The sequence below is a fragment of the Lepidochelys kempii genome, chromosome 1 (genome assembly GCF_965140285.1).
Source record: "Lepidochelys kempii isolate rLepKem1 chromosome 1, rLepKem1.hap1, whole genome shotgun sequence".
In the NCBI taxonomy this organism is placed as follows: domain Eukaryota; kingdom Metazoa; phylum Chordata; order Testudines; family Cheloniidae; genus Lepidochelys; species Lepidochelys kempii.
The window spans coordinates 197863192-197890664 of record NC_136380.1 but is presented as its reverse complement, the minus strand read 5'-3'; the positions used below and the strand labels follow the sequence as shown (position 1 = coordinate 197890664).

Here is a 27473-nt window from a genome sequence, read left to right as displayed (position 1 = left end):
ATTCTGCACCAGTTCAAGCTTACTATCTTATTGGTGAGTGGAGCAGCTTGTCAGGATGAAAATACAATGATGCTGTACAATCCACATTGCCTGCTATTGGCTTCTGGGAGCAATTTATGGTCTTGATCATTGCAGATTTAAAGCAACGAGTGGCCTGTGACCTGCCTCCTTGAGAGACCACTTCTTTCCCGATGCAACTGTCATAACCATATAGCTAAGGGTAGCCTAGAATTCCTTCCTTACCTGTAAGGGGTTAAGAAGCTCAAATAACCTGGTTGGCACCTGACCAAAAGGACCAATGGGGAAAGAAGATACTTTAAAATCTTGGGGGGAGGGAGGGAGGCTTTGTTTTGTGTGTTCTCTTGGGAAGCAGAGAAGCATCAGGTCAGAAAACTCCTTTTCCTATAAATCATCCTAAAAGTCTCTCATATTACAAAAATTGTACGTAAAAGCCAGGCAAGGCATGTTAGATTATCTTTTGTTCTGCTTGTGAATTTTTCCTTTGCTGGAGGGAGGCTTATTCCTGTTTCTTATAACTCTGAAACTAAGCCTAGAGGAAGTTCTTCTGTGTTTTTGAATCTTTTGTTACCCTGTAAAGTTATTTTCCATCCTGATTTTACAAAGGTCTTTTTTTTTTAAAATAAAATCCTTCTTTTAAGAACCTGACTGATTTCTCTATTGTCCTAAGACCCAGGGGTTTGGGTCTGTGATCACTTTGTAACCAATTGGTTAGGATATTATTCTCAAGCCTCCCCAGGAAAGGGGGTGTAAGGGCTTGAGGGGATATTTTTGGGGAATAGGAACTCCAAGTGGTCCTTTCCCTGTTTCTTTGTTAAATCATTTGGTGGTGGCAGCATATCCTCCAAGGGCAAAGAATTTGTGCCTGGGGGAAGTTTTAACCTAAGCTGGTAGAATAAAGCTTAGGGGGTCTTTCACGTGGGTCCCCACATCTGTACCCTAGAGTTTAGAGTGGGGAGGGAACCCTGACAGCAACACTGCCATGGCTGCATCTAGCAGAAGACTTAAATTGGACCTGGTTGGTTTATATGAGCTATGACTGCACTTTGACTTTGGGATTCATTCTCTCAACTCTGTTCCAAAGCAGCCTGAATCAGCTGACCTTCAGGGCAATCAGCAAGGCTCATTTGTTTTTCCAGCCCTGTGGGGAGGGGTGGAACATCGAGATAATGAGACAAGATCTCAGGCAGAATGAGATATTGGTCTGTTTAGTTAGTTAGATTGTAAGTGACTTTGTTAAAGAGTTAGGGTGATTATCCTGGCTTTTGTTTTGTACAGTGTTGCAGGTAGTTTTAATTGACAGAATGTCTTAAGCTATGGATTGGCATATCTTTTTGTTTTTAGAACTTAAAATGAACAAATATTAGTTTTAATATTAAAGGGTTAGATCCCAACCCAAGGTTAAGTCACCTATGAGCACCCGAGGGGCACAAAGGGACTGAAAGCTGCCCTCAAAGGGTTAATTGGGGATTCCCTAATCACAGGGAAATCAGCTGGCAGAACAGTCTCCACAGGACCCTTCCAGCCAGCATAATAGCAGCTCTGTGGCTGCTCTAACTTATGACAGCAGCTAGCCAAAGAATCAAGGGGCTGTTTGCAACCACCTTTCCCTCCCACCTCCCACTCAAGCTGCACTGAGCATGAGATAAATACCACTTAGGATCTACCTTTAAGATAATGCTATATACTTAGGTGGAAATGTGCAACCTGGAGTTCCATTTTAATGCAGTACAGAAGACTTTTTTCATTCAAATGAACAGCTCCATAGGGCACATAAAATAACTCAAATCTCTTTAACCTGAAATGCCCCTGAGTTAACACAATTACCATAAATCTGTTATCTTTAAATGCAATCAATAAACACTGTAGACCTGAGGAGTACACCAATACCCTCTAGCAAATTCTGCAGCTGGTTTCTTTCTTGCTCTGTGCAAGAAAGATGTTTGCCTAAAGTCACAGATGCTAGTGTTTAAAACTGCAGCATATTGTACTTTACATTTCAGTTACATTACACAAGTATACTTATATTTATTTCCCTTAACTTTTAAGTGATGCATTGCCATTAAGAAGTTGTCTCAATGGATTTTATTACGATGTAGACAGCTTGAATCTGTCAATGAAACGTGTGGGGAGGAGGGGTGTGAAACGAAAGGTCCTCCCCAGTACTTCGGCATAACGAAACACACTGAGAAGGACATTGACTTGGTGCTTTGTTGTGTCTAAATATATGAGACCATATAGCACATTTCATTCCATGCTATAAATGTCAAGGGTTTTATCTTTTTTTTTTAATCTTCACTGGAGCAGAATCTTGCTTGTGTAACAGCAACAGCTTCTATGGAATTCTAGGATACAGCTGGATACTCGGACGTACTGCACCACTCAGGTAATAGGTGCTCTGAGAGCTTTGTTTCTCTATAAGCTACTAACCTTACACATAAAAGCTACAGAAAATACAACTACTAAATGCAATCTGTCCCAGATGAAGTCCGCCTCTGACAGAGTCCATGGCTTCATATGATTATACACAGCACCAGGTAGCATCATTCCTATTAAATGGAAAAAATTTAGGAGAACTACAGAAGACTGCATTGCTATTTTCACCCAAGGACGGCAGTACTTTACAAACATCAATTAAGCCTCAGCACTCCTGAAAATTAATTACAGAAGGCATTATACCCATTTGCAGAAATTATACGAAGAGACTAATTCAGACTTGTTAAACTCTGACTTCACTGGAGTTGTGTAAGGGACTTTCCTGAACTCAAACTCTAAATCAGTGATGGAATTAGAAAGATCTCAGGAGTTTGATTCCCAGCTATACAACAATCATGTCTTTGCTGCAGTGGCCCAGAGAGGAAGGAATTCACACCCTCAAAATCCCGTTGGCCCCCCAATCTCCTTACTTTAAAAAAAAAAAATCTATAGCATTCCCCTCCCTGCCATGCACATCCCCACCCCAAGGGGTTACTGTTATCACTGAAACGCCCTCTGTTCTTTTTTTTAATTCTGCTGTTTTATTATGAAATCGCTGTAAGAACCCAGAACCACATTAGCAGGGGCACTTTAAGAATTTCAGTACGGTGATACCTTTTCCCCCATAAACATACACCACCAAGTATTCTGATACTACGGTGGCAGGGCAGACTTCAAGGACAGAGAGGACTAATTATGATCACCTAGTCCAGTGGTGTCCAAATTTTTCAACCAGAGGGTTGATCATCATTCAGAAAGGTCAAATGGCCATAAGCCAATATTTTAATTGTTTTCTGAGTCAAGGCAACATTAGTCAGCATGCTCTCCTAGGCCTCCCAAAGCCTCACCACAACGCTGATATTAGAGCGGTCAGTGCCAGGTTGGACATACTTGATCTTATCTGATCTGCATAAACACAAGCCATAGAACTTCATCCAGTAATTCCTGCTGTAGTCCAACAATTTGCAGATGAACTAGAACAAATCTTTTGGAAAGCCATCCAATCTTGCTTTAAATACTCCAAGCAACTGAGAATTTGCCACATGCCTAGCTAAGCTGTTGCAATGGTTAACTACCCTCACTGTTAAAAACTGGCATTTTATTTCCTGTTTAAATTTGCCTAACATCAATGACAATTATCACTCCCATTGCAGTGCACTGAGGCCATGGAACAGAAGACAATGTTTTTAGGTCTTTGGGTACACCAAAATTTTATGGTTCAGTCTCATCTTTAGTTAAGAATGAACAAAATTTGCTAATAACAATGTTGTATATTTAACTTTTGAGGACTCTGTTAATGACTAGACTCCCATTCTTACCACATCTCTCACACACACATGGCTTATTGTCCAAACTCATCCCCTCTTCTTGGGGTTTGGACTTTATTTACAATTTAAGTAATCAAGTGCTGTATTTACAAATATAAACCTTAATTTTGCAGTTCACTCCCAAGCTGTTCTTAGGGTTTCTCTTTGCAGTACCTCTTCAGATGGTAGCTTTAGAGGAAATAGCTTTTATACTCCTGAGTTAGAATTCAAATGGCCCACTTTAGTTGCTATTGTGAGTCTCTGAACCCTATAACAGGGGCCTAAAGCCTGACAGCCACCTGACTCCCTGGTACCTTAGCTGTCTCTGGTGACTACAATTGTATCCAAAATCACCCTATCTAATCCATGCATACAGCCAATGTCAGAAAAGAAATTTCAGCAGTTAAAAAAACATGTAAACCAAATAGCCAACCAACATCAAATTTTCCAGAACCAGAAATACAGTCCCTGTCTTCCTTAAATGATCTCCCAATTCCTCTGCCATCTGAAAACTTTTCAAAAATCCCTGAACAAACAACAACACACACAACTCACCCCACCCTCCCTAAAAAAGCAAACAGATTCCCATTCTTTTAATTCCAATCCCCTGTCCATTGACCAAAAGTAGCACTCAAAACCATAATGCCTTACCAACTTCTGTTACATAGGATTTTCCTTCTGAAGGCAGAGGGATATACTGGTTAGAGAAGAAGCTGCTTCCATATCCCAGAATGAAACCTTGGAGTTTGGTGTCTGGACTTAGCCGAAGGTATTTCATGCAAATGGTATCATCAGTTGTGTTAATCTGGACTTTCAGGTTTTGTCTTTTAACTGGGGAAGAAAGAAAAAGAAGAGGTGAGGAGTTATCTTCTCATTCACTAAGAGAATATCAGAATACAAAGGAGATCAACACCCTAGTGATAGACAACAAATGTTTAAAGGAGCAGTCTCCTTGAAATCTAGCTCATTTCAAAAAGCGAACTAAACGTCATTTCAGGGACTGCACTTGCCTTTGAGCCCTCTGCCAACTTTTGTGAGTTTTACACTCACATTTTTCTTTTAAATGCTCTCTCTCCTTCATGCAAGTCTTTCAAACAGCAACAAACAACAATGGGATTTTGTCTTCACAGCACCTGGGCATGTGCCTCCCAGCCTGGGTAGATAGACATGTGCTAACGCTTCTTGAACTAGCTATATGAAAAATAGCAGTATGGCTGTGGTGACATTGGCTAGCTGTCAGAGTATAAGCCCACCAGACTCCCAGCGTCCGTATTTGGGTGGTTATCCTGTGCTGCCACCCATGCCGCAATGACCACACTGCTATTTTTGGCACGCTAGTTCAACCAGACCTAGCGCAATTCTGTCTACCCAGGCTGAAAGGCATGCTCCCGTCTTCAGCGTAGAAACTAAAACTCATTACATGCTAACTGCTGTGAAATGCATGAAGTAAACTAAAAAAAAAACCCTTTATTTTCAATAATTCTAGGTATCACCTGTAACAACCATAGCTGAAAAATTTCCAACGGAAGTACATAAGTGTGGTTTTTAAGTTCACTGTATTTCTTTAACAATGCATGGGAATATGATACAACCGTGTGGGGAAAATAATAACTACACCCCGTTGAAATTACAGTAAGCTGTTGTTGTTGGGGTTTTTTGTTTGTTTGTGGTTTTATGTTAATGTAAACAAAATGTAATTTTCTAGTCAGGCCTACACATCAGAACTAACGTGCTTATATTGGCCAAAATACCAGGAGATTTTTTTAAAACTTTTATTTTTATTCTTTCCTGGGAAACAGAACAGAAAATGAGAAACATCTTGAATATCCATACAATATAACAATTTATAGCAGCACAGAACATCATGTTATTGTCATAATATTATGACCTTCATAACAGAACGATCAATTTTACAGACAATCAGTATGTTTCTGTCATGGTGTGAGATAGCGGGGGTAGTGTTTCAATTCTCAGTACATACCATTTCAGCTCACACTTCATTGTTATGCTTGTTATATTTCCATTAATTCCAATCCCCATGTTCAGAAATGGGTTAGGCCCCTCTCCCAAAATTATGAGACTGGCTTAAAAATACATGTTGGATTTTTATTTACCTTTTCTGAGCCCCTGGGCTGTACTCAAGGCACATTTTCAATGATTATCTGCAATCATGGGGGATAAAAAACTTACTTAAAAAAAACAAAAGCAGAGATTCTCATGAAATCACTTCCTTCCAGGGGCTAGAGAGTCAAGGAAAAAAAACCCCAAACACAAATATTGCCAGACTTGCACTAATAGTGTAAGAGTTTGCAACACTGTATGTCTCCTTCCACTAAAAGGACAACCATGTGCTTTCAGCTGACATATTTTAGATTCTGGAAAAAGCACAGACACAAACAAAACCTCCTTGAGAAGGCACAGTGTGTATTTTCTCTGAACAGGTGTCAGCTTCTCTGAAAACAAAATGATCACAGTCTCTGAAATCAGGCAGATTTCTTAGAAATTTAAAAGGTGCAGTACACAGAAAATGAAGGCACCGCCCAAAGGCCTTTCGGGTCAATAAGCCATCTAAGGTAGACGGTTTGCCCCCCTTCCAGTACTGAGGCAAAACCTGTCATAGTTTTGTCCAGTATCAGACAAGGAATGCCATTTTGAAGAGCACACCAGCCTACCCCTGCCAGCATTATCACACACACTGTATCCAAAGTCATGCTTGTGGAAGAATGCACTCTTCAATATGGCTTCCCCCATGCAGTGTGACCCTGCACACACCATGTCATGCTGGCAAGGGGAGGCCCATGCCATCCCTGGAAGTCCTGGAATGTCCAGTATTCTGGGGATGTGGCAGTGGAAGAGTGACATTCCAGACCAGAATCTCCAAGACTGATTATCTTAAGGAAAGGAGATCACCGTATCAACAATCAAGCCTCTCCATTTTCCAGTCTCTCCTGCACCCCAAAGCTCCATTAAAGGAAGTGTGAGGCTGCAGTAGAACATCCCAGTCTGGATCTTTGCCTGAATTTCCACCTCCTACTCTGCAAAAGTCAAGAAGACTGCAAGAGCTGATCATCTTAAGTATCATACTTTTCACATACACGCCCTTTTTTTTTTCTTTTCCAGTCTTATCTTTAGTAGCTTGGAGATGTCCAGGCCTTTTCTAGGTATTTATTTAAGTTGTGAAACTGTGGCTGTGTATTTGCATGTATGTTTGAGCACCAAAAGACCCCATGTGCAAGATGCTAGAAAGAGACGGTCCCCAGGCTTAAACAACTGTAATTATTGTTTCATAAAAGAAATTTAATAAAGTGTGTTCTGTGTCTTGAGACTCAGATTGTCACCTGTAATTTTTGGTAAATAAGAATTCTTAAAATTATTCTTATGAAGAGTATTCTATTAAAGTCTGTGTGATAACATCTCTGTTGGGGGTTTGGTGAGGGGTAAAGGATTAACCTTCAGACCAGAATTGAAGTCTAAGAGGGAACCTTTATCATTGGCTCTGATGTTATGGTTCAGACATTAGATAATAACCTGATTTCAGTATTAAGCTTCTTAAGCAGACACAAATGATAAATTCACTTGATTTTGGTGAAATTTTGTGGTTGAGATTTATACCCAAATGGACAACTTCTTAGACTCGTCTTTAGAATTTATATAAGGATTGATTATATTTTGGTATTCATTTGATAATTGAAGTCCAAGGCAATATTGAGATTAATTTGCTTGATTTGATTCTGATTTGACAGAATATTTTATTCTTAGTAATTCCTTAGCCCTGATGATAAACTAAATTAAATCAAGAAAATATAAAAGAGTTTTAGTCAAATTTATGAAAGAGAAACTCTACGGAGTTGAGGGCCAGGGGTGGATACCAACTGGTAAACCTAGAAGCCTGACCAGTTTCTCTTAATAAATCCATGGTTTTCTTATTGGGATGGCTGGAGATTGGAGCATCACAAACGTTCTGAGATAAAAGATACTGGCATAGCAGGGCCCTCTAGAAGGAATGGACAAGAATAATTCTGCTTTTGCTTTAGATTTAGTGCTTTGCTACATATCATGATCTACTGCATTAAATTGATAACGTCATTACTATTGGAACAGAGGTTTTCTAGGGTCAACCCCTGGACTGAGTAATTAGCTCCATCCACACTAAATCGGTCTCACACCGTTAGAACTATTTGTCATTCAAGTACAAACATAGTCAGAGCCAACTTTCCCATTCTTCGTAATATCACCCTATGTGGCTAGCACTCATATAAACATTCATGTAGCCAATTAAACAGTGCTGAACGAATAGCGTAAGTCACAGAAGCCTGCCTGCTGTTACCACATGACAGGTATGTGTTTTACTCTCCTAGAAAATTCCCCTATCATGTAACAATTACAATGAAATCAATCCCTTGATCTCACTGTGGCAGGAACAAAGCCTTAAAATAGACTAGCACAATCAATTGGGCTTTCTTCAGTTTTAAATCGGAGCCAAAATATACTGTACTCAATTACTGCAATCTTTCTGCTTCCAGTACCACACACCATCAAGTGAGAAGAGTAAAATGAACAATGCACAGATTAAGTTGATAATATTGTGCTAAGTATTTATTTATTGATTGATTAATAACAAAGTACCTCAATTTCATCTTACAGTCTTTTTTTCTATCCAAATCTGATTTTTTTCTGGTATTTAATTTGTATTAACCACTAGATAACCAATATGTGATCCTGCTGAATAGAGCAAAAAGATCACAGCACTCAAACACCTTGGTTTTTTTTTTCTGTTTAAAATGTACAGAAATGAGTACATTTGAATAGTGCTACATACAACTGAATACTTCAAACTCAGAGAATAATGATCCCAAACCAGCTAGGAGTATTCATTTGCACCAGCCTTCCTTTGCCTGGTGCCTAGCAGAGAAACCTACCTAATTAACCAGGAAATATTTGTACCATCACTTGTAGGGACTGAAATCCAGTTTCAGAAGTGATGTCTATTTCATGTCTCTACATGAATGGTAGGAATTCTGTCAGAGGCTAAGGGAATTTCAGTTTACGTGGTAAAGGGGCTTGAAAAGGATATCAACTGAAGTTTACATGTGTGGGACCCTGAAGTATTCTGAATATGAACCGAGGCTGAAAGCTGGGCAAGTGGAAGTTTACTGAGTTTCATGCTCCATAACTAACTGATTTTTCTGATTCACCTCCCTATTTATCAGCAACTACTTCCAAAGCAAGAATGCAGAATTACTGTGAGATTATTTTATCACATGCACTTATTCCACCTGTAGCATTTCCACTGCATCTAGATTCAGGAAAACCTATTAACATTTCACCAGATGTTAGTTATGAGAAGAATAACGATCAAAGAGTCAGCTTATTGTTATACTCCCATTTCACCTCTGCCACAACAAAAGGTCAGCTTTTCTTCATGAACACTGAATAATTTGTCTCAACATGGCTTAACTTCCACTTAATGCCATCATCATCATCATCATCTTCACTTTTCTTCATACACATTATAAAAAATAAACCACAAGTGAAGCTAGTTCACATAATGAAATATTAAACATTATATTTAATAACATTCTTGTAAATAGTACACTGGCATTTTTCATAGTGAATTTGAGTATACATTATATAAGCCAGAGAGAACAAACTACAGTGTTTTCAGCCCACACAAGAATACCAATAGACTGGGAATCAGTGAACTAAGCAGAGATACTGAATAATTACCACACAGAAACTGCTTCCAATAGAGGGAGAGAGGCAGAGTGAGTGACGGACAGCCACAGAAGAATCACCTAAGATAAATGTTGCCCAGCTGGCAGTGTTGGAGTGGTTCTCCAAGTGTCGCCTGCTGCTTTCCAGTAAGACCTAGCAGGGAGCCCTTGACCTGGCTGCATGTGTGGGACCAGCATAGTATGCTGAGGAACAAAATGGCCATGCCAATTGCTGAGTAAAAGTCAGCATTTTTGCATTCCGCACCCTCTCCAGCTACTGGCAAATTTAGTCTAGAATCCCAGTGAAACCTTGGGTTTTGGTGGAGTACTCTTGCCTTTTCCTCACTTGCATTAGCTTTTGGCATGTATTAGTAAAAATCTGACCCTCCGTCCACAGACACAAATGCTATGTCTTTTACATTGAGGTAATCACTAAAGGGAAGGTTCTCAGACCCATAGCTACCTGTGAAATATAATCCTTCTGTCCTCGCTTGCCAAAAAAATTCAAATATTCACTGCAGTGGAAGATCATCAGTGGCTAAAAACAACATGACATACAGTGGAAAGAATATCTTAACTATAATCATAAATCATAAAAGAAAATTTCTCCACATGTGATATTTTAAAACATTTTGGGGAGAGAATTCCCCATCCACAAGGTTAGGACCTTTGAAAGGACAGTCCAATAAAAACAACTGTATGTTAAAGGAACAGCTTAGTGGAAAGAGTGTACAGCCCAAAAGAGTCCGAGGATGCCACCTGGAAGCACCATTTGTTTGGCTAGTTGACAGAAATAAGCAGTCAGGAACAGGCAGCAGGAGCCAAGAGCAAGCAAGGAATATAACTCTTCAAATGCTTATCTGTAAATGTTTCTAAATGGTGCACACATCTTTAAACTTTGAAAATTACTATTACAATCAAACATGTAATGTGCACTTGGACACACAGATGCCACAAACTTTGGGGTGACTGTAGCAAGTTCTAGGAGGGCAGGGGACTATCTGACACATGGGATTCCTCCCTCTTGTTAATCCATGGAGTAGGTAGTTCCTTGAAGGCAGAGAGGATCCTGAAGCACACTCCTTGTTCCCTCTCTACCCCTGCCTTCTCCCATTCTTAAAGCTCTCTCTACTAGTTGATAATTCAGCTGTTAGAAAAAGGGTATGTCTACACTACGGAATAAGGTCGAATTTATAGAAGTCGGTTTTTTAGAAATCGGTTTTATATATTAGAGTGTGTGTGTCCCCACAGAAAATGCTCTAAGTGCATTAAGTGCATTAACTCGGTGGAGCGCTTCCACAGTACCGAGGCTAGAGTCGACTTCCGGAGCGTTGCACTGTGGGTAGCTATCCCACAGTTCCCGCAGTCTCCGCTGCCCATTGGAATTCTGGGTTGAGATCCCAATGCCTGATGGGGCTAAAACATTGTCGCGGGTGGTTCTGGATACATATCGTCAGGCCCCCGTTCCCTCCCTCCCTCCCTCCGTGAAAGCAAGGGCAGACAATCGTTTCACGCCTTTTTTCCTGAGTTACCTGTGCAGACACCATACCACGGCAAACATGGAGCCCGCTCAGGTAACCGTCACCCTATGTCTCCTGGGTGCTGGCAGACGCGGTACGGCATTGCTACACAGTAGCAGCAACCCCTTGCCTTGTGGCAGCAGACGGTACAGTACGACTGGTAGCCGTCATCGTCATGTCCGAGGTGCTCCTGGCCACGTCGGCTGGGAGCGCCTGAGCAGACATGGGCGCAGGGACTAAATTTGGAGTGACTTGACCAGGTCATTCTCTTTAGTCCTGCAGTCAGTCCTATTAAACCGTCTTATGGTGAGCAGGCAGGCGATACGGACTGCTAGCAGTCGTACTGTACCATCTTCTGCCGAGCAGCCATGAGATGTGGATGGCATGCAGTCCTTCTGCACCGTCTGCTGCCAGCCAAAAATGTAAAAGATAGATGGAGTGGGTCAAAACAAGAAATAGACCAGATTTGTTTTGTACTCATTTGCCTCATCCCCTGTCTAGGGGACTCATTCCTCTAGGTCACACTGCAGTCACTCACAGAGAAGGTGCAGCGAGGTAAATCTAGCCATGTATCAATCAGAGGCCAGGCTAACCTCCTTGTTCCAATAAGAACGATAACTTAGGTGCACCATTTCTTATTGGAACCCTCCGTGAAGTCCTGCCTGAAATACTCCTTGATGTAAAGACACCCACTTTGTTGATTTTAGCTCCCTGAAGCCAACCCTGTAAGCCGTGTCGTCAGTCGCCCCTCCCTCTGTCAGAGCAACGGCAGACAATCGTTCCGCGCCTTTTTTCTGTGCGGACGCCATACCAAGGCAAGCATGGAGGCCGCTCAGCTCACTTTGGCAATTAGGAGCACATTAAACACCACACGCATTATCCAGCAGTATATGCAGCACCAGAACCTGGCAAAGTGATACCGGGCGAGGAGGCGACGTCAGCGCGGTCACGTGAGTGATCAGGACATGGACACAGATTTCTCTGAAAGCATGGGCCCTGCCAATGCATGCATCATGGTGCTAATGGGGCAGGTTCATGCTGTGGAACGCCGATTCTGGGCTCGGGAAACAAGCACAGACTGGTGGGACCGCATAGTGTTGCAGGTCTGGGACGATTCCCAGTGGCTGCGAAACTTTCGCATGCGTAAGGGCACTTTCATGGAACTTTGTGACTTGCTTTCCCCTGCCCTGAGGCGCATGAATACCAAGATGAGAGCAGCCCTCACAGTTGAGAAGCGAGTGGCGATAGCCCTGTGGAAGCTTGCAACGCCAGACAGCTACCGGTCAGTTGGGAATCAATTTGGAGTGGGCAAATCTACTGTGGGGGCTGCTGTGATGCAAGTAGCCCATGCAATCAAAGATCTGCTGATATCAAGGGTAGTGACCCTGGGAAATGTGCAGGTCATAGTGGATGGCTTTGCTGCAATGGGATTCCCTAACTGTGGTGGGGCTATAGACGGAACCCATATCCCTCTCTTGGCACCAGAGCACCAAGCCGCCGAGTACATAAACCGCAAGGGGTACTTTTCGATAGTGCTGCAAGCTCTGGTGGATCACAAGGGACGTTTCACCAACATCAACGTGGGATGGCCGGGAAAGGTGCATGACGCTCGCATCTTCAGGAACTCTGGTCTGTTTCAAAAGCTGCAGGAAGGGACTTTATTCCCAGACCAGAAAATAACTGTTGGGGATGTTGAAATGCCTATATGTATCCTTGGGGACCCAGCCTACCCCTTAATGCCATGGCTCATGAAGCCGTACACAGGCAGCCTGGACAGTAGTCAGGAGCTGTTCAACTACAGGCTGAGCAAGTGCAGAATGGTGGTAGAATGTGCATTTGGACGTTTAAAGGCACGCTGGCGCAGTTTACTGACTCGCTTAGACCTCAGCGAAACCAATATTCCCACTGTTATTACTGCTTGCTGTGTGCTCCACAATATCTGTGAGAGTAAGGGGGAGACGTTTATGGCGGGGTGGGAGGTTGAGGCAAATCGCCTGGCTGCTGGTTACGCGCAGCCAGACACCAGGGCGGTTAGAAGAGCACAGGAGGGCGCGGTACGCATCAGAGAAGCTTTGAAAACCAGTTTCATGACTGGCCAGGCTACGGTGTGAAAGTTCTCTTTGTTTCTCCTTGATGAAACCCCCCGCCCCTTGGTTCACTCTACTTCCCTGTAAGCTAACCACCCGCCCCTCCTCCCTTCAATCACCGCTTGCAGAGGCAATAAAGTCATTGTTGCTTCACATTCATGCATTCTTTATTCATTCATCACACAAATAGGGGGATGACTACCAAGGTAGCCCAGGAGGGGTGGTGGAGGAGGGAAGGAAAATGCCACACAGCACTTTAAAAGTTTACAACTTTAAAATTTATTGAATGACAGCCTTCTTTTTTTTGGGCAATCCTCTGTGGTGGAGTGGCTGGTTGGCCGGAGGCCCCCCCACCGCGTTCTTGGGCGTCTGGGTGTGGAGACTATGGAACTTGGGGAGGAGGGCGGTTGGTTACAGAGGGGCAGCAGTGGCAGTCTGTGCTCCAGCTGCCTTTGCTGCAGCTCAACCATACACTGGAGCATACTGGTTTGGTCCTGCAGCAGCTTCAGCATTGAATCCTGCCTCCTCTCATCACGCTGCCACCACATTTGAGCTTCAGCCCTGTCTTCAGCCCGCCACTTACTCTCTTCAGCCCGCCACTTACTCTCTTCAGCCCGCCACCTCTCCTCCTGGTCATTTTGTGCTTTCCTGCACTCTGACATTATTTGCCTCCACGCATTCGTCTGTGCTCTGTCAGTGTGGGAGGACAGCATGAGCTCGGAGAACATTTCATCGCGAGTGCGTTTTTTTTTCTTTCTAAGCTTCACTAGCCTCTGGGAAGGAGAAGATCCTGTGATCATTGAAACACATGCAGCTGGTGGAAAAAAAAAAGGGACAGCGGTATTTAAAAAGACACATTTTATAAAACAGTGGCTACACTCTTTCAGGGGAAACCTTGCTGTTAACATTACATACATAGCACATGTGCTTTCGTTACAAGGTCGCATTTTGCCTCCTCCCACCGCGTGACTACCCCCTCAACCTTCCCCCCTCCCTGTGGCTAACAGCGGGGAACATTTCTGTTTAGCCACAGGCAAACAGCCCAGCAGGAATGGGCTCCTCTGAGTGTCCCCTGAAGAAAAGCACTCTATTTCAACCAGGTGACCATGAATTATATCTCACTCTCCTGAGGATAACACAGAGAGATAAAGAACGGATGTTGTTTGAATGCCAGCAAACATACACTGCAATGCTTTGTTCTACAATGATTCCCGAGTACGTGTTACTGGCCTGGAGTGGTAAAGTGTCCTACCATGAAGGACGCAATAAGGCTGCCCTCCCCAGAAACCTTTTGCAAAGGCTTTAGGACTACATCTAGGATAACCGCAAATGCCAGGGCAAAGTAATCCTTTCACATGCTTGCTTTTAAACCATGTATAGTATTTTAAAAGGTATACTCACCAGAGGTCCCTTCTCCGCCTGCTGGGTCCAGGAGGCAGCCTTGGGTGGGTTCAGGGGGTACTGGCTCCAGGTCTAGGGTGAGAAACAGTTCCTGGCTGTCGGGAAAACCGGTTTCTCCACTTGCTTGCTGTGAGCTATCTACAACCTCCTCATCATCATCTTCTTCGTCCCCAAAACCTGCTTCCGTATTGCCTCCATCTCCATTGAAGGAGTCAAACAACACGGCTGGGGTAGTGGTGGCTGAACCCCCTAAAATGGCATGCAGCTCATCATAGAAGCGGCATGTTTGGGGCTCTGACCCAGAGCGGCTGTTCGCCTCTCTGGTTTTCTGGTAGGCTTGCCTCAGCTCCTTCAGTTTCACGCGGCACTGCTTCGGGTCCCTGTTATGGCCTCTAACCTTCATGCCCTGGGAGATTTTCACAAAGGTTTTGGCATTTCGAAAACTGGAACGGAGTTCTGATAGCACGGATTCCTCTCCCCAAACAGCGATCAGATCCCGTACCTCCCGTTCGGTCCATGCTGGAGCTCTTTTGCAATTCTGGGACTCCATCATGGTCACCTGTGCTGATGAGCTCTGCATGGTCACCTGCAGCTTGCCACGCTGGCCAAACAGGAAATGAGATTCAAAAGTTCGCGGTTCTTTTCCTGTCTACCTGGACAGCACTCTCAACTCAGATGCACTGGCCAATACTTGGATAGCTCCCGGAGGCCAATACCATCAAATTGTGTCCACAGTACCCCAAATTCGAGCCGGCAACGTCGATTTAAGCGCTAATCCACTTGTCAGGGGTGGAGTAAGGAAATCGATTTTAAGAGCCCTTTAAGTCGAAATAAAGGGCTTCATTGTGTGGACGGGTGCAGGTTTACATCGATTTAACGCTGCTAAATTCGACCTAAAGTCCTAGTGTAGACCAGGGCTAAGAGAGGCCCAATTTTCCATTTCAATGTCCCTGATGAGTGTTTTACCAGGTTCTTTGTTTTAATCTGAAAGCCTAGTAGAAGAGAACCACAGAAAGGTAATATAAAATTACAAGGTATAATTAACAACTACTCTGGCAGCTTTTGTATTATTCTAGCACTAGTTCATATCTGTAACGAGATAAGGAGCAAATATAGAACTGAGCCATTTGACTAGTTTCAGAAATGGAGCACTTTCTTTAAAAGGCACTGATTCCCTGGTTGGGCGTAATGTAATTTCTATGTTAAAAGCAAACTGGAGGCCTCTTTAAGAGCCTGCTTCCTAAAGAAGGAACCGGCATAGCAGCGCCTTTTGAGTGAGTTAGCAACTTAAATTAACTCTATATGTACCTCGTTATGGCATGGATTTATCAACCAAAAATGGGAGCTAGCATATTAGAGAAGAGGGGAAAAAATGTTATTCAAGGTCATTTTAAAAAGTATTTTCTTCCTGTCTGGATTTCATACTCACAACAGCAGTATACTACCTTAAATGGGAAGGTACTTTTATTAGACCTGTTGTTGATTCCTTGCACCTTTTATGATCAGATATTAAAAAGCTTGATAAATATTAACTAATAAGCAATTCAACACTCCCATGAGTAAGAGCTATATAGAAACCAAACTGAGCTCTACTGAAGGGCAGCTATCTCTGGGGTGGGGTGGAACCGAGGAGCACAGCACACTAATCTGATCAGGACAGAAATTGAAAGTACTAAACTCTGTCTTCTTCTGGTCACACATCTATTTCATTACACTGATACAGATACCTTTCAACATACTTGCCTAGCTTTTTCTTTTGTATGTGTCTAACAGCAAAGTGTTGAAAGGTGTGAAGATGAAGATTTAAATAAATTATAGAAAATATGAGATGATTTCTTTCAAAATGCCATTATATACTAGAAAGCCACATTTTGTGGTACTTGCTATTTTAGTTCTGGACTAGGGACAAACTAAACCAAACACTTTTAGACTCACTGGCTTTGACAGTTTTACCTCAAATACAGTAAATACAGAGCTTGGCATTAAAAAGTCAGCATTTGCCAATAATTACTACTCACTGGTATCTGAGATTACACAGTTTTTCTTCATACTTAGACTAGGAAATACCTGTGGTAACTATGTGTAGCAATGGTTGGCACATGTTGACTTTTCACGACTTCCACTACACACAGTATTGAGAACCATAGGTCTACAAACACATACCCCATTACATTAGAAAGCTGGAATTTACATTTGTCTCTGGTCCTAGCAGCTTGTGGACTTTAAATCATATTCAGTTTAGTATCTTGCTTTTCTCCCCAATCTCTGCTTCAATCTAATATGGTTATAATGTTCTCAAGAAGTACATGAGATACAAACCAATGCTTAGTTAATGCATCTGTGTGAAATTCTCCTCATGCAAAAGGCCTGTCTAATGCCTATCCACCACTTGAGTCCCATTTAAAGACCTAGCTTGCAGTCCTAAGTGGATTTAAGTGGTGCACAGGCCTTAGGCAGGCCTTCTGCATGAAGGTGAATTTCACCCTCTTGGAATATCTATAAATTTCAGTTTTCAATGCAATGAAGCATTAAACTCTAAGCAGCCATTTAAGACACACTGAATAATATATCAGAATTGAACTAAGTTACCGGGGGGGAGACACTAAGATCCCAATGGGATGAACTTGAGAAATGATAACTTGAGATCTGTTGTTACGGAAAACTAAGTACAAACACTTTTGGGACCAGTGAATTTTTCCAAGCACTAGCCCAGGAAAATAATTATCTCTGGTAACTGAATGAAGATTTATCACTCTTAAAAGCTTGCCAATTTTGTGTTAGATAAATATATAAAGGTTAGCTTAATATTTCCTATATTTTACTCTACTTCTCAGAGTTGGTAATTAAAAAATTACATCTGCAGAATTGTAGGTATCCAAGAAATTATCTAAGGCACCTAGGAAACGTTTAAGGGTGATCACAGTAGGCTGAAACAATTAAATAAATCCACAGAAGTCAAATTAGAGGTGAATGCAAGTGAATATAAACTATTAACTATCCTGTGATGTTGCCTGCTCTTGTTTGAACCTGTCCAGACACTACAGACACACTTGTTGCTGCTGCCACTTATAATGAGATTTCAAACCTCTTGATACTAGACCCAGTAGTGGATGAATGTCAAACCATTTGGAATTTGGGTTCATCTCAGGCAAGCATTCAAAAGTTAAGATATTGATCCTAATCTCTAGAACTTGAGAAGACACCCTCCTGATACTTAGACTCCACGAAATTTTGAATTCTTTCTGCTTCTGATCTGCCTAGAAACACAGCAAGAATGGTTTCTTACAGTATTTCAGCTTTTTCACTTTCCCAAGGATCTGGAAACAAAGAAACACTGATGAAAAGAAAAATACTGAAAAAAACTAACAATTCTGAACCTTCCAAAAAAGGTTTAGTTTGGGTCTCGCAAATGGAAAAGAATGAATGTGGGTGGTGGGGTTAATGGAATTTGAATTAACTATCTTGCTTGTGTCTACTCAGATCCAACCTGATATGTTCGCTCTGTTGACCAAAACTGCCTCAACATAATTCTCCTTCCCTCAAGTGAATGCTGCAAGGTGTGGCTGACCATTCATTCATTGGTAACTATACCTCGGCACTGACAGCAGCAAACTTCCGGAGTCTGTGCCAGACACACACCAGGAATCATCTGCAAACTCAAACTTATAAATCTTATTTTTAAAAATATATGCAACTTTGCAAGCTAACCTTTTGTAAGTTTTCTCTGGTCCCTTGCTTCACTAAAGAATCAGAGAAACCATTATGGTTGCAAGAATGTTAGTGACTAGGGATGTGTGGAAAACAAGAATTCTGTTTTGCAAAAAATTTTGAGGTTTCAAAATTTGTTTTTGTTCTGCATCAGAAAACAAGACCTTTCTAAATTTGGAGGAGGAGGAGGAGGAGAAGAAAGAGAAGGAGAACAAGATAGATACCAACCCACCCCATAATAGCCAATAGTATGGTTAAAGGATTCACCTAGGATGTGGGCGGCCCAGGTTCAAGCTCCTCCCTGCCAGATTTAGAGCACAGACTTGAACCTGGGTCTCCCACATCCCAGTTAAGTGCCCCAACTACTGAGCTAGTTGATATTCTGGAGTCTCTCTCTCTCTCTCTCTCTCTCATTTTGACCTGTATTTCCATCTTTGATCTGAGAAACTTCCCGATAAAAGTTTAGCTGAAACAGACTTCTTTCTGTGGAAAGTTTCAGTTTCAATAAATCAGCATTTTTGGACCAAAAAATGGTTAGTTCAAAAAATCCCGAGCAGCTCTGTACTGACTAGCTTTTCCTCTTGTTCTAGTATGGTGGTTGCAAATTTGTGTAGATGTTATGCTATATGAAAAGGATGATGACCATTTATATCATTGCTGCTACCACTATTATACAATTGCCACAAATCTTATACAAAGTATGTCATGTAAGGTATTGTTTGGAAAATTATACTCTGCTAAGTATATCATCTTTGTTCTGTTCCTCGGTAACTTCCACCAAAATTACATTCAGACTAGCCATCACTGGTTGATGGCCACCCATGTGGTGATGGGCATAGGTGCTGAGTTTTTCTTTTCCCCGGAGGTGCTCCACCCCCTGCTCTGCCCCAAGGCCCTGACTCCACTCCACCCTGTCCCGAGGCCCCACAACTTCCCACCCTGCCCCCTCCCCAAGGCCCCGCCCTCGCTTCGCCTCCTCCCTCAAGGCCCTGCCCTCACTCCGCCTCTTCCCACCCCGACTCCACTCCTCTCGCTGCTCTTCACCCTCCCCCACGCCTCTCCCCCAGCTGCCAAACAGCTGATTGGGGGTACTGCCAAACAGCTGTGGCTGCCAAACAGTCCTGGGTGCTCTGGGGCTGCCGATGGTGATGGGCCATCGAGAAGAATCAAATGTTCAGCGAGCCCTTCCTGAGGACGCTACAGACAGTGTGGAGCCAATGGCTACCCCCACCCACCTGCATGATACAACAAAGCATACAAGGACATGTGATCTGAGGGCTTGTCTTCACTACCACTTTTAATCAGCACCAATTTTGCGCATCTGGTGAAGATGCATTACGTTGATGGGCAAGCACTCTCCTGTCTATGTAATACTCCACCTAAATCAATGAGAAGTGGAAGCTATGTTAGTGGGACAGCATCCCCTGCCAACGTAGGACAGTGTACATACCGCTTTAAGTCGATGTAAGTTATGTTGCTCAGGGCGGTGGTTTTTTCACACCTCTGAGCAACGTAACTTATGTCTACTTAAGCAGTAGTGCAGACAAGGCCTCAGACTCCATCTTTTACAAGTGGCTTTCCATGCTCATATGGCCCAAGACCTCATATTGACCAGTAACTTTCCATGTACATGAGCTGAGCTATAAATTGCAAACTGTGACATCATTGCTTTGTCTTCATCCCTGATTCTCTTCTCTGGACTGTGATTTCTAACAAGGAAGCTCTGAACAAGGGACTGATGACCCCTAGTCTGTTTGGGTGATCCAGAGAGACTTTTTGCAAGCTAGCAGACTCACCTTCACTGCTATGATCCTGATCTACAGACTCTGAAATCAAATTGTAACATACAGGATTCATTTTAACCATTTAATAACTCTTTTCTTTTTTCTATATTAATAAAGTTTAGTTACTAAAGGAGTTGGATGCAGTGTGATATTTGATGAAAGCATAATTGGACCTGGGTGTGTGTCTGATCCTTCAGGATTAGAAGAACTTTATTAGAAGTCCAGTTGTCTGGGTGGTGAGCCAGGGGCTGGAATGACTAAGGGGACTGTGTTTTAGCTTCTTATTAACCAGTGTGTTGATACAAGAGCTCTCTTTTGTTACTGGCTTGGTAAACTCTAATTATAGAATAACCACCAGTTTGGGGTATATCTGCCCCTGTTTCTCATCAGTCTGTCCTGAGTTGGCATTCTCAGCTGTGTCCGTCTCTCGGCACTGTGACAGTAGACACTTAGGGACAACTACACACCTGTTTTTCTTTTTTCCACCCAGAGAATAAAAAACCTTGAATTACAAAACTGAAGGTGAAGACAGCTGTGCTTTATTACAACAAAGTCGGCCACATCACCAGAATTCCTCTTGCCTTAGGACTGAAGTTTTGCTTATTTTACACAATTGCATAGGTTTTTGGTGGCACTGCCTCCTAGAACGCTGAACAAATGGAACATGCCATTAAAAAAAACCCCACACTCATCAGGAGAGTCTATTTTTGTGCACGGTTGCACTTATATTCAAATAGTTTGCACCAGAGCGTGCATTTTCCAAATCTCATGCCATATGTCCCATCAGCCAGGATTTCAATAATATCACCTAACAAAGTGCATTATTTTTATTTAGCTGTGCTGTCTCCTGTACCCAGCCCAAGCTGCCTCCTAAACAAGAAGGAATGTTGGTTGGATTAAAGAACCACAATTTAAAATGACAAATATTTAAAAATAGGTTTGTTTCTATGCAGAAAGATAAACAAGCCACATTAAAGGGGAGCTGTAATTGTCTCACTCAACATTAATACAGTTATACATGTCTCCTTATATAACACTTGCCAACACACCCAGACACAAAATACACACAATTGGTTTATCAGTTGACAGTTAGCAAATTAAACGCTTTGAGTGATGAAATTAGGTGCCAGAAAGAACACATCCTGCACTACCACAACGAAAACATACCGTTTCTTAAAAACATCATGATAAACAACGTGCTAAAGCTGATGAACTGGAGGCACTGATTTCATTCACTCATTTCTCATTCACAATGAAGTCCCCTGAGGCACCAGTGTCTTGAAAATGAAATTAATGAAGAAAAAAGTCAGTGTGTAAGCAAATGTGAGCTGTCATCACGCAGCATGCTAATTATTCAATTCACGTTTACACAGGTATATCTTGCAAAAAGATCTAGTCTAATCCTGCTCAATCATTTGGTTCTAACATGCTGTTAGCCGTGCCAGGAGCAAAAATTAACTTTCACTTTGGCTTTGAAAGGTTTCAAAATATTTTGATCTCTTCTATAAAAAGGCAATTTTCTTTCCTTCGCAGTCCTTTATATATTTACTTTACCCAGCTGGGGATGCCTAATGTCTACAGTCCCCTTAACACTAATACATTTTCCTTACTACTCTCTGAATGGAATCTCTGTAGAAGTCATGGCTTTCCACCTCCAGAGGCTCACTTGAGTTGCAGAGGAAAGGGTCATCTTTTCCATACACACCACTTGCCATCCAACCTCATCATGCAGTCTCTATTCAGACAAAACTCCCATTGAGATCAGTTTCTACAACTATCTAGAACATTTGTTACCCTAGGGTCGCCAGTTCTGGTTGAGTGTATTCCTGGAGGTTTCATCAAATGACATAATCTTGAATTAAAGATTAATCTTTAATTCCTGGAGACTCCAGGACAATCTTGGAAGGTTGTTTAGCTGCCACTGTGCCTCATGAGCCAAGCACACAAACAGTATGACTAACATCAGATTTCTTGTCTGATTTATGTTTCAAGAGCTTTTATTTCCCCATGATATTTGAAGCTCTTTCCATCAGTAGAAAATGCAGGTTTTTGCATTGGCCTTTCTTTGCTGCTTGCTTTGTCTTGTGTCAACGCATTACATAATATTTTAAGTGAAACTTATTTCTCTCATACATTATCAGTGGTACATGACACATGGGAAAAAATAAGGTCTGGTATTTCAAGAGTTGATAGAAACATTGCACAAGTGACCAATTATTCACATGACCCCTTACTAAAACATTAGGTTTTCAAGCTAATTTGAACTCTCTCATATACTAGGAAAGTCTGTGAATTTCAGTTTTGAGAAAGATATAGAAGGATAGGGTTTATTTCCCAGGGAAATACACCAGACCTCTCCCCTCACCATCAAATCTGAACAAAAGACAACAAAGTTGGTTTCTCACCAGGGTGAGGAGGAGCGTGAGAAGTCACCATTCCTCCAGGTACAGTACTTAGTCTGCTGTAGGCTGGCACACACGTTGTCACCTTGGATTATTTTGTATAAAAACAAACTGAGGGATAGAACACAGTCAAGTCTAAGTAGAAGGTTCCTCTCATAAAGTCAGAGTAACTTTGATAAAAAATTCAACTAATTCGGTGTTAGTAAGATAATTTCAAGGGCTAACAACCATTGGCATCATTTGCTATGAGTCAAAAGGTCAGCTGCCTCCCACCCATCTCTCCCCCACTTTTCACTGCTGAGATGAACCTAAGGGAATTTTGAACCTGATGTAAAAGCCTAGAATAAAATCTCTTCTCCTAATTCAACATTTCAGACTAGCTTTCTTATGTTTGTTTTGATGGCAAGAATCTATTTCAGACAACATAATAATTCAACCCCCTATGCTCTGAAAATACCAATAGAATACGCTTAGCTGATTCTGATGGTAACATGTAACAAGCTGGAGCTATCAGGGTGGACATTCTAACACAGTTTGACAAGTGATATTAGCATTGTTAATGTTGTACTGACTTCACTGTATAACACCAAACAGCTAAAGAAGCAAGGGGGGAAAAAAAAAGTTTGCAGATTACTTTTCACACAAATACAATTAAATAAATGTATCCTTCCATTCTGGCTTAATCAACATCTCTTAAAATTACTATTTTTTCTTTTGAAATTGGAAAGTTTTACACCAATTAGGAATCTCTAACTTCCTTCTTCTGAGGGACTGCACACAAGTGAAAGTGTTATCCATTACAAAGCCCTCATTTTTGGAATGTTATGCTTCAGTTTTGGATGTTGAGTGTTACAGATCAAGCATACTAGAAGTAAGCAGGGACTTGAAAAAAAATGGTATCCCAGAAGATTGGTTTATACTTTACATCCAATACTCTCAAAAATTAGCCAGAAAAGGACTGTGAGGCTGACACAGTTAATACTGACAGGTTTCAGAGTCGCAGCCGTGTTAGTCTGTATCCGCAAAAAGAAAAGGAGTACTTGTGGCACCTTAGAGACTAACAAATTTATTTGAGCATAAGCTTTCGTGAGCTACAGCTCACTTCATCAGATGCATGCAGTGGAAAATACAGTGGGGAGATTTATATACACAGAGAACATGAAACAATGGGTGTTACCATACACACTGTAACAAGAGAGATCACTTAAGGTGAGCTATTACCAGCAGGAGAGCGGGCGGGGGCGGGGGGGGACCTTTTGTAGTGATAATCAAGGTGGGCCATTTCCAGTAGTTGACAAGAGCGTCTGAAGAACAGCCGCGGGCGGGGATGGGGGGAGATAAACATGGGGAAATAGTTTTACTTTGTATAATGATACATCCACTCCCAGTCTCTATTCAAGCCGAAGTTAATTGTATCCAGTTTGCAAATTAATTCCAATTCAGCAGTCTCTCGTTGGGTCTGCTTTTGAAGTCTTTTTGTTGAAGAATTGCCACTTTTAGGTCTGTAATCGAGTGACCAGAGAGATTGAAGTGTTCTCCAACTGGTTTTTGAATGTTATAATTCTTGACGTCCGATTTGTGTCCATTTATTCTTTTACGTAGAGACTGTCCAGTTTGGCCAATGCACATGGCAGAGGGGCATTCCTGGCACATGATGGCATATATCACATTGGTAGATGTGCAGGTGAACGAGCCTCTGATAGTGTGGCTGATGTGATCAAGCTCTATGATGGTGTTCCCTGAATAGATATGTAGGCACAGTTGGCAACAGGCTTTGTTGCAAGGATAGGTTCCTGGGTTAGTGGTTCTGTTGTATGGTTGCTGGTGAGTATTTGCTTCAGGTTGGGGGGCTGTCTGTAAGCAAGGACTGGCCTGTCTCCCAAGATCTGTGAGAGTGATGGGTCGTTCTTCAGGATAGGTTGTAGATCCTTGATGATGCGCTGGAGAAGTTTTAGTTGGGGGCTGAAGGTGATGGCTAGTGGCGTTCTGTTATTTTCTTTGTTGGGCCTGTCCTGTAATAGGTGACTTCTGGGTATTCTTCTGGCTCTATCAAGCTGTTTCTTCTCTTCAGCAGGTGGGTATTGTAGTTGTAAGAATGCTTGATGGAGATCTTGTAGGTGTTTGTCTCTGTCTGAGGGGTTGGAGCAAATGCGGTTGTATCGTAGAGCTTGGCTGTAGATGATGGATTGTGTGGTGTGGTCTGGATGAAAGCTGGAGGCATAGCGGTCAGTTGGTTTCCGGTATAGGGTGATGGTTATGTGACCATCGCTTATTAGCACCATAGTGTCCAGGAAGTGGATCTCTTGTGTGGACTAGACCAGGCTGAGGTTGATGGTGGGATGGAAATTGTTGAAATTGAGGTGGAATTCCTCAAGGGCTTCTTTTCCATGGGTCCAGATGATGAAGATGTCATCAATGTAGTCCAAGTAGAGTAGGGGCGTTAGGGGACAAGAGCTGAGGAAGCGTTGTTCTAAGTCAGCCATAAAAATGTCGGCATACTTTGGGGCCATGCAGGTACCCATAGCAGTCAATTCAAGGCACTGCTACTAAGTTACAGCAGTTCCATGGATTTTAAGTAGGATTTTAAGGTCTCAATTAAGTCGAGTTGACTGTCTTCAGTTTTAAATGGAGTGACACTATTTTGGTATCTTTCCACCTGCCTGTGACAGCAAGGAGCTGATCTCTCACTGGAAAAAAGTTATTGTCACCACCTAACGAACATGGAAACTATTTTACTGAGCAATAATTATGGGTTGCTTTTTTTAACCTTCCCCATTTCCAAAAATAGGCCATGATGGGCTTATTAACATATACAGGACATACTGGTAAAAAAAAAAAAAAAAGGACAGCTGCTCTGTCTTTAGAATTCCCAGGACTACTGCTGAAATACGGATGCTTGGCTTCGGGTGGGACCCCCTCGAGAAAGATAAAGTTCATATCATAGCTAAGGAGATTTCTCTACTTTCTATCCCTTCATTACTGTCCTCGAATCTCATCTGTATTATTCTATACTGTCTTTACAGCACTGAGGCTGAAAGCTAAATTAAATGAAACCTAATTCTAACCTACCAGGAAGTCCTTTTCTTTTAATGCACTTAGGAATCAAACAGCTAACCAATGATCTTTTGGGTACTAAAAGGGTTAAAGTTAACCAACTACCCACAGATAATTTTTACATACCCTAACTGATTGTGTATTTTAATCCTTGTTCACCTTTTACTTACAAATATAGGCTTAAATGTCTAAACTCCGGTGTCTAAGGTCAATCTAATAATAATAACACCACCACCACCTGTTTCATGTATAGCTTATACAATGGCTGCAAACTTCATGTCAGCTCCACATTTTTTTCTTTTTTTAAATACTTTCAGTGGGTTTTCAACAGAAGAAGATCTCAGAACATCTTACAAGGGAGTTAAGTATCATTATCCCAATTTTACAGATGGGGAAACAGAGTGAGCTGAAATAACTGACCAAGGTCACCCAGCAGGCCAATGGCAGAGGTCTTGAGAGTCCCAATCCTGTGCTCTCACCACTACAAAGATGGAATTCAAGTTTACAAATTTGGTCCTAAGATATACCTAAAGATCAAGCAGAATCATTTAAGATTACTCTCACTGTATATTTGGATGTTGAAACAAGCAGGAAGAGGAAAAACCCCTAAACTGAAATATTTCTTTCACCCTTCGGGATTCAGTGCACAAAACTCAGACCTGGTGTAAGGAGGTGCATCTTCATTGACGTCGATATACTTTGAAGGCTAAAAAGATCTGATACACATTTTTCAACCAATTAGGGTAAAACAGTATTGACAAGAAGTCTTTGCCCCTGGAATTTCTGAAGTAGAAGCCTTGTATTTTAAAACATTAAGAAACTATTAAAGTTATGTCTAATCCCCTAAAGAACACGAACAGCCCACAACAGAGTGATGACAGCGTGGTTTTCTTAAATGAAAAAAATTGTATGACTTAACACACATTAACTCTTAATACTCAACTTTGAACATAATTCTCCAGTTGAGATATTCTGACTCTGGATTTAAATAGAAATCTGCAGCTGCTGCAAACTTATTGATCGTAATTAGAGGATCAGAGCTGCTGACTAAAACATAAAATACAAATAGTGGACTAATTATGAATGTCAACAGCCTGGTTTACAGTCTTTTGGCTTGTTTTCATATTTGGTATATATCAGAAGTCATTTTACAAATTTGAATGAACTTTTATAAGCTATGGTGAAGTTCAGTATATATTATACTACATCTCATATATGCAGGTTTAAAAACATATCGCATATAGCCACTTTTTTTTTTTTTAAACAAGGATAAATCTCTTGTTTCTAACTATGGCAGTTTTCAAGTTTAAGCAATTTAAAATGACATTATTTTGAAAACTTCATCTACACTAATGAAATGCCGTCAACGCTTAGGTGCAACACTGAATTAGCTCTTTAAAAAGAAAAGAAGTCTCAGAGTATACAGTCAATGGGCTCTTCATTCTGTTCTAATTTACAACTGCACAATGCCAGCACGGTCAATTCTGCCATCAGCACGCAAACAGAATAAAGTTAATGGGATCACTTAAGTGTATCTGAGGGCAGATTTTGGCCCATTTTAAAACTTAAAACCATAACACCAATATAACAATCCATAGCTAATATTCATCAGCTGTCAAATCTTATGACAAAATATTTAACTAAAATGTACAATCATTAAAACACCAGTGATTAGACAGATAAGAAATATTAATCTGATCTCACATAGGATCCTAAACTGTGCAACTCTCTCAACTGTTTAAATGTTAACAGCTGCACTGCACAATAGTTTATAATATGAAGACTACAACAGGGTGGAGAGAGGTACAGTAGGGAGATTGGGATTGCCGAGACTGAAATTCAGCCAGGGCTTTGAGGTTAACACCTTTACTTTTACAAAAACAGCTGTGGGATTTTACAACACTCACATTATCTGTTTTAGGCTTCATCTGAAAGGTGGATTAAATAATAATCAGCCTTGTCTTTAATTACTATATTTGCAATAAAAAAAAGAGAGGGTGGTG

General features: G+C 41.6%; 1 protein-coding gene across 1 annotated transcript in view; it reads right to left on the bottom strand.

The window, feature by feature from the left end:
* The window catches only part of ABI3BP (ABI family member 3 binding protein), a 317415-nt gene that overhangs the window by 244898 nt on the left and 45044 nt on the right, over window positions 1–27473 (bottom strand). The window contains exon 3 of the mRNA XM_078851501.1: window positions 4452–4631. Within this exon, the coding sequence (XP_078707627.1) occupies window positions 4452–4631 (180 nt within the window). The remainder of the gene's footprint in view (window positions 1–4451; window positions 4632–27473) is intronic.